Source organism: Chaetodon trifascialis, chromosome 22, assembly GCF_039877785.1.
Source record: "Chaetodon trifascialis isolate fChaTrf1 chromosome 22, fChaTrf1.hap1, whole genome shotgun sequence".
Taxonomy (NCBI): domain Eukaryota; kingdom Metazoa; phylum Chordata; class Actinopteri; order Chaetodontiformes; family Chaetodontidae; genus Chaetodon; species Chaetodon trifascialis.
The window spans coordinates 8,178,440-8,191,261 of record NC_092077.1 but is presented as its reverse complement, the minus strand read 5'-3'; the positions used below and the strand labels follow the sequence as shown (position 1 = coordinate 8,191,261).

At 42.6% G+C, this 12,822-nt stretch overlaps 2 protein-coding genes across 8 annotated transcripts in view; both read right to left on the bottom strand.

The window, feature by feature from the left end:
• The window catches only part of gramd4a (GRAM domain containing 4a), a 41,901-nt gene extending 39,686 nt beyond the window's left edge, over positions 1-2,215 (bottom strand). For all 4 annotated transcript variants that reach the window (XM_070991869.1, XM_070991871.1, XM_070991870.1 and 1 more), the window contains exon 1: positions 1,876-2,215. In XM_070991869.1, the coding sequence (XP_070847970.1) occupies positions 1,876-1,904 (29 nt within the window). In that variant the 5' untranslated portion in view covers positions 1,905-2,215. The remainder of the gene's footprint in view (positions 1-1,875) is intronic.
• Positions 2,216-10,393: 8,178 nt separating this feature from the next.
• The window catches only part of celsr1a (cadherin EGF LAG seven-pass G-type receptor 1a), an 83,998-nt gene continuing 81,569 nt past the window's right edge, over positions 10,394-12,822 (bottom strand). For 3 of the 4 annotated variants that reach the window (XM_070992274.1, XM_070992277.1, XM_070992276.1), the window contains exon 36: positions 10,394-12,009. In XM_070992274.1, coding sequence (XP_070848375.1) covers positions 11,982-12,009 — 28 coding nt within the window. In that variant the 3' untranslated portion in view covers positions 10,394-11,981. Of the gene's footprint in view, positions 12,043-12,822 lie in introns of all 4 variants that reach the window. The other variant, XM_070992275.1, reaches the window with a different exon arrangement.

The following is a 12,822-nucleotide window of genomic DNA, read 5'->3' as shown; positions in this document are numbered from 1 at the left end:
GAGGCTAAACAAGGGTTTCACCGGAGTCCCAGTCAACAAATTTGGACACAAGAATAATAAAGAAATCCCAGGAACAAGTTGAATGCATTAGCTTTTATCTCGCCCACTAATGCAAGCCTCTGGGCAACATGCAGTTGGTGGAACAAAAATAAAAGTCTGTTATGGCATGCATTTTTCAAGGCCAACATCACGTCCATGTTATTTTATGTCAGAGCAGCCTTTGAATGCTTGCACTCAGTTTGTGTTTTTGACATGAAGTCACATGCATTGTGTCTAGAGCTGAACAATTAATCCATTAACTCATTAGCTGTCAAACATTAAACCAATCAACAACTGCTTTGATAACTGATTAATCAGTTTGAGCAATTTTTAAAGAAAGAAAATCTAAATTCTATAATTCCAGCTTCTTAAATCTGAACATTTCCAGGTTTTGTTTGTTCCTCTATGACAGTAAAGTGAATATCTTTGGGCTGTGGACAACACTAAACATTTGAGGATGCCATCTTCGGCTTTACCAACATTTTATAGACCAAACAACTAATCGATTAATAGAAAAAATAAAATACAGATCAATTGACAAGGAAAATAATTTTTTGTTTCAGCCTTAATGGAATTTATGTAGCTATCAACACCACTGCAACTGTAATTGTGAAGAGAGTACCAACAACTGACATGACAGAACTCTGCTGTGGTGCTTTCAAGGCCGGACTGACTGAAATTAACAAACATGAGTGTTGTCTGGCCTCCTGCACAGTCAGACCATAGTCAGAAAGGTGACATTTACTCACACTTTGTGTCAAAATGTAGGCGTGAGCTACAAGAGACAGCATGACAATACATTATTGCTGCTGCTGCTGCTGCTGCTGTCCTCCATCCCTGCCTTCAATACTGCAGCCCTCCTACTCTGCTGCTATTATTTCACCAAGCAGTTACATAAACAAGGATATAAACAATCAATACTTCCTGAATAACTGGTCAATCTGCCCTCTCTGTCAAGTTGGATGGACAGTGTTGAGTCAGGTCAACGTGTAACCAAATTTGAACTTTGTGTGAGGGGAACAAGGCGGGATTGCTTCAGGGCATGAAACAAAAGCCTGTCTCCACTTCCACACTGAAATCAATGGGAAATTAATCTTCCTTTAACAGCACCCGTTAAAATAGTCCTCTCAAATCTAAGGTGTCAGAGCTCCCACCGTCTTTGAACACAGCACACCAGCATTTTCTTTATCTTTAAGCGCTTCCAGGTACATTGGCAACTTTAACAAAATGTAAGATAAAGTGTAGATTTCAGACCAAGTTTAAAGTCTACAAGTTAATTTGCATAATGTGACTTATGAATGAAGCACTGACTCAATGGCTGCCAATTCATTAACAGATATGAACACAAAGTAGCTGGGCTATACAGTAACCGGGCTTTTAAATGTGTTTGAGGGGAAAACAAGCACAAAAAAAATCCGAAACGGTCCTTTTAAAAGCAGCAATGGACGTTGTTTTCTTTCCTTTTTACTGTATTAGCGACCGTTAGACTTGGCTTTTGACGACCAGCTCAAGGCCAAACTGCTTTGTTGAACACAAATGTGTCTGTTTCAAGCTATTTTAGCGGATGGAGTGAGTCAGCGAGTGAATTAAAACGCCAGAGTTTGACGTTAGGCCTCGAGTTAACGGCTTCAAAAAGCCTCAAACGGTCGGACATTTTTTATGGGTAACATAAGAAGACACGACATGAAAACCAAATAAGTCGCATTTCGGGGTGACCCCGAAGAGGAGACAGCGGGGCAGACGGCTGACAGAAAACAATACCCTTATTTTTTATTTATTTTGTAACAATGGAGATTTGAAGAACGTTATAGAGAAGGGAAAAACAAGCCTTCTTACCCAGCACGTAAATCGTAGCAAAGTTTCATGAACACTGAGATTGCCTTTAGTCTTATCCTTCAGTACACCTGCTGCTCAGGACGTCCAAATTAGCGCCAGTCTCACGGCGAAAACGGCTCACTCGGTCCCTCCATCCCAACGATATCCGCTTGTTTCCGCACGCCGACCGACTGCCGTCTCCTGCTGAGTGTTGAACGGTTACACAGGCAGACGCTTAGAGGGAAAAAAAAAAATACCAGTTGCGTCCCTCCTGCTTGGGAAGAGCTGCCCTGTCCAGCGCCGTTGGCCCGGAGCTTGCGGATACGCGGCTGACTCCGTCTCTTGTTGATTTCGCAGATACGAGCAGCGAAAAGGGCCGAGGAAGTTTCGTCAGCGCTCGGCTCTGCTTTCTTAAAGGGGCCGCGAGAGGCAGGAAACGGCTCTCCCCGCCACCGCCCAGAGGCGCCCACTCTCATACAGTGTTAAATGATAAAACAGGTGGGCAAACAATGGCCTTATTGTCCTGTAGTTGAGCATTACAGTAAATCAACCCCAAAAGACGAATAATAATGTAACTCTTATTGTGGTGCAGTGAGCTCAGCCTTTATCTCCTCTCTTGAAGCATATATGAAACTGCTTGAATGCATATGGGAAAATGCCCCATTAATGTCATTTTTCATTCATCCTGAATGCAGATTGTATTATATTTTCTAATAGTTTTGCTATGATTAGGACTGTATCCAGATATGAGCTTCTGAGCTCATTATTATTCATAGTTAGATATGCAATTTTCTGCAAATGTAATTTAGAACTGTGTTAATGATGCATTTGAAACTTCCCAGAAATGTCTGCAGATGTTTGAGAGTCAGATTAGAGAGGTTGATAAAAGTATTACTGTTCATTTTCCAGAGTCCAAATGCTATTTCAGTGCCCTTTCTGGTGGGAAAAACACTAAATCCTACTGGGAAAATGCTTAGTCTAAGAATACTGAAACTATAGCCTCTTAACTTACTATGATCTCACAAACTATGATGTAACCATAAATTTAGATCATTTACATTTCCATCTAATCTAGTGGTTAAAATGTATTTCTTAAGTTTATAGGTGGGTTCCTCTATCACCTCTGCATGGTCACTACAGGTCACTCTCTGTTTGACCTCATGTAAAACCTGCTGTGGGCTTATGTCTAAAATAAGTCCACAGATTAATGTCATCTTGAGCTTGAGCAGCATTATTCCTGCAAAGGAAATATGTTAAACACATTATAAAATAAAATTGCATAACAAAAACATGAGAGTTTTTGAAGCACTAACCTTTGCATGTTGGTTTTGTCTGTCTGTGAGATCCCTCTTGCAGAGTTGTTTTGTTTTTTGTTTTTGTTTTTTTGTTTTTTTCAAGTAGCAGAATCCAAGTCAGGAGTCTTCACTGAAGTCCCAGTTATCCCCCTTCGTCAGCAATTGTAGGTCTAAGTGATGAAGTGGTCTTGAGTTAACAGATTCTTCTGAAAACCCTCTTGTCACCACACTTACACTGCGAATGCATTTGAATTCAAATGGACAAAAAGAAGAGGTGTTTGAAGGGCCTAACAGTGAGATGGATCGAAAGTGAGAGAGGGAGAAACAGGAGTCAACTGACTCCTGACCCCTGAGATGAGACCATAGATTACGGGGAAGTAATCACAAGTCCTTTCTGTGTCTGCAGTCAGACTACCAATGAGGCCAAGGAGGATCAGTGTGGTCTTGTCCTCAGCAGAGCTTTGGCCTGGTTTGTCCTGCGGCTGCTGCATTGCCACCACCTCCTCACGACAGACATACTGTCTGTGAGCAGCCTACATAAGAATTCAACATGTTAGCATGAAAGTGGATCAGACTTTCAAGTGTAAGCATCATTTTTACACATGAATCTTGGTTGCTTTTAAAAAAAAAAATGAAACAGACAGTCAAAGCTGTGTCTTACCCTCTCCCAGGTGCAGCTTCTGTTGACGAGAACTCCATGTTTGTGTGGCTTAATCTGCTGCTGAAGGCTGAATGACTGATATAAAGGGAGGCTTAACCTTCACATTTGCCTAGGCAAATGTCTGGAGCACTGAGAGAGAGAGGGCTTTTCATGTGCAGTCTTTGAGTTCTTTCTGCAGACCTTCAGAGAGCAGAAATGGGATATTTAGAGTTTTCCTGTACAGTACTTTGCGTTACTGATCAGCGGCAAGGACACAGTGAAGAGTGAACCATACGGCAGACAGGCAACAGCGAAAGGGTCAGATATTTTTCTCCAGAGTTGGCAGAGGCCAAAACGGAGCTAAAAGGAGACTTAGACAACTCCAAATGAATGATACTGTTGCTACATATCTGCTGGATGTGCCTTTTTGCAAACTCGTTTGGTAATATCAGTTTCTAAGGTGTTGAGTGGTGTTTACACCTTCTTTACGCTGCCCCCAAGTGGCCAAAAAAAATCAGTTCTTACAGTCTGGATGTGGGTATTTGGCATTTTTTATATGTCAGATACACCTGGACAATCATATGCAATAGTAAATTAGCCTTGAATAAGCTTATCATATTCAATTTTTTGGACATAGTGTCAGAAAATTAAATTGTTGATTATTAACTTTTGGGCCATTCTTAGGAGTGATGTTGTAGTGAACTGCATTTTACTGAGTGGTGTCTCTGAGGGTGTTGTCCACCCACATTTACATACACAAGAGGATCAGAATATTCCAAATCTCCCAGCTATGTTATGTATGAGGCTTAGTCTAATTATACATTCACATGAACAATCTACATAAATGTCATAATATATGTTCATCTGTGTGATGGTACATTGTAAGCAGAGTATAATCAAGAAGGAATTCTTTATTAATCCCTGTTAGATCATCATTTTGAAGGCAAAAATAACCATCTATGGCATTCAGCACGCTTGTTTGCACATCTAATGCAGACTCTTATCTCTTGCAAGTTATTTCAGCGGCAGATGCCGTATCACTGGAAATGACTTGATCTGTAAATACTGTAAGCCCGAATGGGAAACCACTCAGGGTTTGTGTCGTCATCAGAGATTGTGCTGCAAACAAGAGGACTAATGCTGTTACATGGGATTCCCCTTAGTCATGCTTTGCGCACACACACACACACACACACACAATATGGGTTTCTGGCCTGTGATCCTCTTCAGATGTCTTCTAGCAAAAGTACCGCTGCTGAGATTTCCCAAATCCTCCCTCTGCGCTCATTTAGAAACCCTGTAATAAACCTCCTAATCCCAAACCCGTATTTTCTAGAGGGTTGCACAACCACGCGTGTCTTATGCAACTGGCAGAGCATTCAGAGTCAATTATAGAACAGTTGGGAGGAAGGGGAGGAAGGATGACAAGGCTGTGCATGGATGCAAAACACATTTGGATAAGATGGCTGATTAAATGCTAACAGCATCTTTTGGTTTAATCTCTGAAAAAAATGTAATTAATGCAGCACATTTGACATAGCTGTTTATATTTGACTATTCGTATTGCTGTCAGTTTAGATGCTCTATGGATGGCTATATTTCAGAGATTTTTCACCTGACCTTCATTTTCAAACCTAAACTAGCTTTGTAATGTAAGCTACTGCTCATACCAGACCAAGCAAGGAAGTAGCAGCAAGACCGAGAGTGCTTCTCTTTAAAAGTCTCACTGTGAGGGACTCCTCTTGTCCTTTGGTCCATTTTAAAACTGTCCTCTGAAGAGCAGTGCACCACACTCTTGGTCTCTGTGGAGCTTTGCATTCCTCACCAGTAGATGGCAGGATTGCATCAGTCATCCTCTTTCCTCTGACCTGCTCTTGTTCAGCACGGTAGCCTTCGCAGGATGCCAACTGTGGCTCTTGTGTGTCTGAATTATTTAGTTCGCCTGGCTGTGATGGAACAGAGATAAAGAGGAGGGCAGAGGGTCACTCTGATAGAGACTAGTAACTCCTCAGGTTTCAAGTCAAAGGTTGTATTCCAATGTGAAAAATAGACCACCTGACAAAATGATCCCTGTTACCTTTCACAGGCTTAATGCTGCTGTGGAAGTTAATGTGGAGTAATTTCGCTGCCGTAAACATGTGTCATGCTTTCAGTCATGAGGACCATAATAGTCATAGTCTGACATGCCACCTCTGTTCTTACTTCACCTTTGCACCTTATGTCACCTGAGGGGAGGACTGGCTTCAGTTTCCACAACAACTAAGCACCCAGTAGCTTTTTGAAACCTGACCTCCCCGTCTACCCTTTCACTCTGCCTGCTCACAATAATTTACTTAGCAATACCCAGTAGCAACAGGCTGTTCGTGTGTTGGTTTGCGTGGTGGATTTGGCACAGTTACAGTTTCCAGGCTCTGACGTAGCATCTAACCCTTCAAAAACCCATTAGTCAGTAACATGAGTTCACCTAGCTTACCTATGCTAAGACACGGAGGGGGGAAAGAGGGATTCCACATCTTGTAGTGATATAATTCACTTTCATCTTGGCCCAGTTTAAAGTAACAGGAGCATTTGTGCTCCTGTTACTTTAAACTGGTAATCTGACTTCGGTAACCTTTTACCTCTGCCAAGCTCTTTGATCCATAGACACTTAAGTGCATCTCCCCTAATCTGGTACATATGGCTGAAGACAAATTCCTCCAGACAGCCATTAAAGTGAGGAGCTGAGGATCGCCGGCTCAACTCGGAATAAGCAAAGTGCCGGGTCGTACAGCGGGCTGAGCTGTGGAAAACTGTAAATAATGTGGGGGAAATAGTACATTCATACTTTTAATTTACTCCAGTAATAAGTCAAGATTTTTTCTGCAACTTGAAAGCAGCAGTTTGACATTTTGGGAAAAACCCTTGTTCACTTTCATGAAGCTACAGCCAGCAGCTGGTTAGCTTAGCTTAGCACAAAGACTGGAAACAGGGGCAGCTGCAGCAGCCAAAATGTAACACAATCAGCATACTTGCACCTCTAAAGCTCACCTATTAAACGCTTTGTTTGTTCATTCTGTGCAAAAACACCCTCACGTGTGTGTGTGTGTGTGTGTGTGTGTGTGTGTGTGTGTGTGTGTGTGTGTGTGTGTGTGTGTCTATGTGTAAGTGCATTTGTGTGCGTGTGTGTACATGTGTGTGCCCTACAACAATTTGGATCAAAGTGAAGGGATTTATTGAGACTGGCTGCCACCATTGTTCTGTGAGGATTAACGCGGTCATTCAGACAGATACATCCATAGCCCGAACCACCCACACACTCTGATACACACACATGCCTCTTGTGTTTGCGGTTCAGGTCCACAGTAGAGCAGTCAGCCATGAACTTCTCACACAGCCATAGTAAACTGACTTGTACAGTAAGTTCACTGAACAGTTTAATCTGCCTCACACTGCCAGCCAGTGGGGCTCTGATCACCGGGCACAGGACAGATTGAGACACTAACGCTGCTCTCCCCATACATTACCTTGTATGGAAACCACCTCCACACACAGGCCTGCCAGGAGCACCTCTGTTTGAAACCTTTCATCTCTGTTTGATTCATTTTAAACTTCTGTCTATTTATCTGTCCCTTCATCCTTCTCTTGAATCCACAGTGTTATTATTTTGCTGCTATGAAAATAAGACTTCTCTGCCATGTAAAATATACAGAATTAAATGGTAAATGGACTGCATTTATCGAGCCTACCCACCACTCAATGTGGAGGGTTCTCAGAGCAGCGAATTCATTTGTGCATTTTCAAAAGTCCACTTTTCCAGAGGCACATTTAGAGATCATGCACCGAGTCAGGAATAGGGTTGGCTCTCTTCACTGAATAGTGCCTTTGCCCATCTGAATTAGAGCAACTTTATCTAATCCAGACACAAAGACTGCGTTCATGAAGAGGAATCAGTGATCTTTGTTGGGATAAAATTGACTAAAAAGGATCTTTCAGCATTTTCGGCATCTTCGCAGTGCCCAGCTCTGCCAAGCTCCCGGCTAATCCAAAAATGGGCAAAGACTTGGATTGTGGATGGAGCTGAGGTGGGCAGAATGAAGCCTGATTGGTGACACCTAGCAGCAACCTGTCCCTCAAAACAGCCCTGGCCATAATTTTGCACAACGTTAAACCATAATATAATCTAATCGAATTATGTCAAAATCTCCCCCCTGTTGTCACAGCTGTCAAGAACAGATTAGCTACAGCTAAATAGCTCTGGACACCGAAAGTGTTTTTTTGTGCCAGGCAATAAACACGTCCAATTGTGCTGTACAGTTGGGGATTTTACTATGAGGGCCTGTAGGGATTGAATTGTTTTTGGAACCAGCTTCAAGTTTGGAGATGCTGGGCAGCTATAAGTGCTCTCCACACTGAATCAGGGCAGTGAGAAGGCCTTTGGGAGATCAGCACTTCAGGGTTTGTCTCATCAGATATGCAACATACAAGCTGCGGTCTGCAGCGTGAGATCATTTCCTCTCACTTTACCTTTGAGGTGTTTCACTGATCCAAACAAACACTGGACTACAGAGGAAAACTGTGAGGCAGCTGCGCTCTGTTCATCATGCACTATTTGCCAGCGCAGTGTGTCACAGAGCGGTGAACCCCTCCCCAAGTTTACGTCACAAAACTCTCTGTGATGCTCTTTTCACACCTGGTCATGTTACTGACCTGTTGCCTCATTCATTGTGAGATGTTTTGTTGCCACTGTCTCAACTTTTTGAAATGTGTTATCATTTTTTTTTTTATATTTTCAAAAACAATTTCAGCATTTGATATGTTGTCTCTGAGCTACTTTCAATTAAATGCGAGGTATCAATGCTTGGCAAATCATCACATTCTGCTTCTATTTACAGAGACCCAGCTTTTTTGGAAACAGGATCGCATTTTAATTTTTTTATAATACAATAATTTTCTCGCACCTGTTGGTCAGATCCATCCAGAAGGGTTCAGAGGGTTTTTTAAGCACTCAGGTGTGTTGCTGTCTTACCTGTGTAACACTCCGCCTCTTCTGAATCTTGTCTGTTCTGACAGATCAGCCATGATGACATCAACATTATAATCCTGAAACCAATCCTGAAAAAAGAAAATGTTGGAATGTTTGAAGGGCTCGCCCCTTTACCTTAAACAATGAAACAAAAGCCAAATAGTATTTAAATATTTGTGAAGATAAACAGATATATTATCATTGCATAAAATAGGTAGATAGGTAAATTCAATTAAAACTAAACCTCAGCAGACAATAAATACATATAATTCTATTCAGATTAATTTTAACGTTTACAGCCTTATAGAAACAATAACTAGTGAAGGATGTGGGGCAGCTGTGTGAGTATTACAGTACAATGTACTGTATCTGTGTATTTCCACTTGTATTTTTATGTCAATACATGTGACTGAAATGTGCACTAACCTAGCTCTAAAACTGAGGGCTTCATTTGCAAAAACATATCTCCTTTTGGATTCATTTCCCTCAGTCATGTTCTATTTGGTGCTCTCTGTCTGCTGGCCTGACCACTGATTCAGTGGACGTCTTGCTCGTGTTGTCAGGGACTGGGGACGAGGTGTCCGTGGTGGTTTCTTGAGCCAAACAGCACACACTTTATTAAACACTTTACGAAATGGCTGAAAATAGTCCATTCTCTGTAAGATCACCGTGTCTGGAAGGTATCAGAGTGCAGGGCAGAGCCTCTCCTCTGCTGTGTGATGGAGCAGGGCCAGGCTGTGTACAGGAGGTAGGAAGAGCCGGGAGTCTCTGTGCAGAGGCCGAATTAAGGGCAGAATTGATGCAGTCAGTGGCTGCTAATGCCCTTCATATGTGCAGTAAATAAACACATATGCTTCACCCCCCCCACAGATCCCTACCACGATCTCCTGCCAAGGCAGTGCCACTTGGGCTCGTTGCTGCCTGTGGTCCCTGTAATGCTCTGTCGCCATATTTTGGTCACTGGGGTTTTTGGCTCGGTTACACCGGTCACACTCCCTCTCAGGGACCTACTGCCACTCTCCACTCATCTCTGCTGCTTCACCTCGTGTCCACACCTGTCGGAAGAAATTAATCCCAGAACAAAGAGGCCACACCTGCCTGACTATGCACCAATCAGCTCTCTGCTCCCAGAGTGGACAGGTGATTAAATGTGTGCAGCTAATCAGGGGGCACATACTCATTGGCAAAATGGTGAGAGGAAGACACAGACCACACAGGCATGCACGCACACACATCATCCTGTGACATGTAGACTTTCATTTAGATGACACATTTTTAATTTAAAGTACGTGACAGAGTGCTCTCCTGTATTTAAGTACAGTCTGTGGGTACATTTACTTAGTTACTTTCCTAGAGCAGTTACAGCAATCCATGTAAATGATCAAATCATGTCATTTAAAGTTGGTACCTCAAATTATTGCACAGATTCCTTTTCTTGTGCCATTTCCAAAGTATTAATAAAGTATCAGTGATCGGGTCCTTTGTTGTAACTTGAGACAGTCAGTCACCAGCATTCACTCCATGCAGTCACAAGTGCTCCCTTCTGGGCAACAGACAGGCAATAGGCGGCAGACATGACGGTTAAAAATTCATCAGGTCATCTTTAATTTTACAGTCACAATCATTTTTTTCTTTCCAGTGTCTTAAAACCATAAAAAATAAATATACATTATGTTACAAAACATTTCCAGTGTCTTGGATCAATAAAAAAAAACAAGGACTTTTATCAACAGCACTGATTACAGGAGGGTAAAACACGGGTTGTACAGTATGCATGGTACGAAGGCATTCAGTGAGTGGTAAACAAGACTTTGAGCTGACTTACAGAAGCTGCATTAGAGTTGGCATCATTTTCACTTTGAACTCAAGATTCAGAATCCATCAGTGTGAATACAACCTCCAATCCTTTCGCGCCATCAAAGATCAACACATGCATTTTTTCACTTTGGAATAAAACAGAGTTCAAAGTGGACTGACTCCAACTGTAATGCGCACGTTTACTGTATTTGTTGCCTTTGGTAAGCAGGGGTGTGTTGGACAAACAGCAGGATGGACACTGGATAAGAAGGTTTCAGGTTCACAGTGCTCAAACTGAAAAGCAGAGTTTACAGCAGAGGGGGGATTCCTCTGTTCCACGTTATTAGTGTTCATTTAGGCCCACTGTTCTGTGTGTGTGTGTGTGTGTGTGTGTGTGTGCATGGACCCGGGACATTCTAGGTCACACACACACAAACATAACATACATTATATGTGTCTGTACAGCAGAATACGCTGCTGGAGTGGTGCATCACCTGAAAGCCCACTACAGGCTGATACAGTGAAGGCACATAGATTACTGTTCTCAGTCAGCATATTGAGTGGTTTTCACCGCTGGAAAGTATTCCCACCTTAACACAGGCAAATGATTTTTAGTTTAGAAACTCGTCCTTGCTACAGCTGAAATACAAAATAGTTCATTTCTTCTTCACCTTTCACAATATCTACATTAATTACGCTCTAAATGCACTGCATTGAGAGGCTGGGGAAGCCTTTCTTTGAGTTAAAAAAAAAAGGAAGAAGAAGAGCACTTGGTGTGTGATAGCGCCGTCGGATGTGTCCAAAGTCAGTGAGAACAGGTTTGTGTTGGACTTTTTAAGGACTTGCAGTCCTTGAAATCCTCTTGGAGTACAAATGTACCAGTTTGTATTTGAGTCTGGGTTCATGCATAGTGATTATACGTCTGCCTTTCTCCACGAGAAAGAAGTGTCCCAAAGTATTGTCCAGCTTTCCTAACTTCACCCACTGAGAGGGTGACCGCTCATCACCGCCTTCTAGGAACATCATGTTGGGGCTTGCAATGCATCCTGGGGGAATTCTTCATCTCTCCGTCCCCATTTCCTGGAGCAGGTTTGGCACACGTGGCTGCACTGCATCCTCTCTTGGTACAGTCCGACACCGCATTCCCTTTATTATGTCACATCTTTTCATTATCTCTATTTTCTTGTCTCAGGCAGGCTTAAAGTCTGCCATTAATACTGCTCTCCAGAGAGAGGGAACATGAGAGGAGGGATGGATGGACAGATCAGGCGTGGAGAACACTTTCTCCCCCCTTTCACCCAACCTGCAGCACCGGTCTATCTTCACTTTTATTCCCATCCTCCTGGCTCTCCTCCTCTCCTCTCCTCCCCCAGCAGGTTCCTCGCTCCTCCTCTCATAATGGCAGGCTGGTCTGGGTTTTCCTAACATGTCAGATCGAAGTCTCGTTACTGCCACTGTTATTGGAGGATGCGGAGGGAAGAGGGACGTGGGGTGGGATGCAGGGAGGGAGGGTGCAAGGAGAAAAAGGCAGACAAGAACGTGCATTGTGAAAATGAGTGCAGGGATGCGGGAAGCTATCATGCAACATTTTAGCAGAATGGTCATACTGTTCATGCTAGGGTTAAAAGAGTGGCTCGACATTTTGGGAAGTCTTGTTATTCACTTTCTTGCAGAGAGTTAGACGAAATGGTTGATACCACTTTCATGTCTGTAAGCCAAATATGAAGCTCCCAGCAGCAGCCTGTTAGCATAGATTAGCTCAAAGAGATGGGAAACAGCTAGCCTGGCTCTGTCCAAAGGTAATAAAACGTGTAAAGCTCACTGATTCACACATTACATCTCATTTCGTTTAGTCAAATGTATTTATATGTTAATTTTGTTCAACATATGAAGTTTGCAAACGGCAGAGCCAGGCCAGCTGTTTGCACCTGTTCTCAGTTTATGAGCTAAGCTAAGCTAACCACCTGCCGGCTTCGCTAAATATTCACCATACAGATATGAGAGTGGTATCAGTCCTTCCCAGAATGTTGAAATGTTCCTTTAACTTTGGATCCTGTTACAAAACATGCGTTAGTGTATCAGCTGACATGGTCAACCAACACATGTTATTCAGAACTTGTAAAATCAATATCCACTCGATTTTGAATCCTTTTAAAGTGATTCAAATTACACGATTAAAGGACTCACTTTCAAAGCAGCATCCGGTGATTTGCTCTGTCGATGTTACTTTCTCA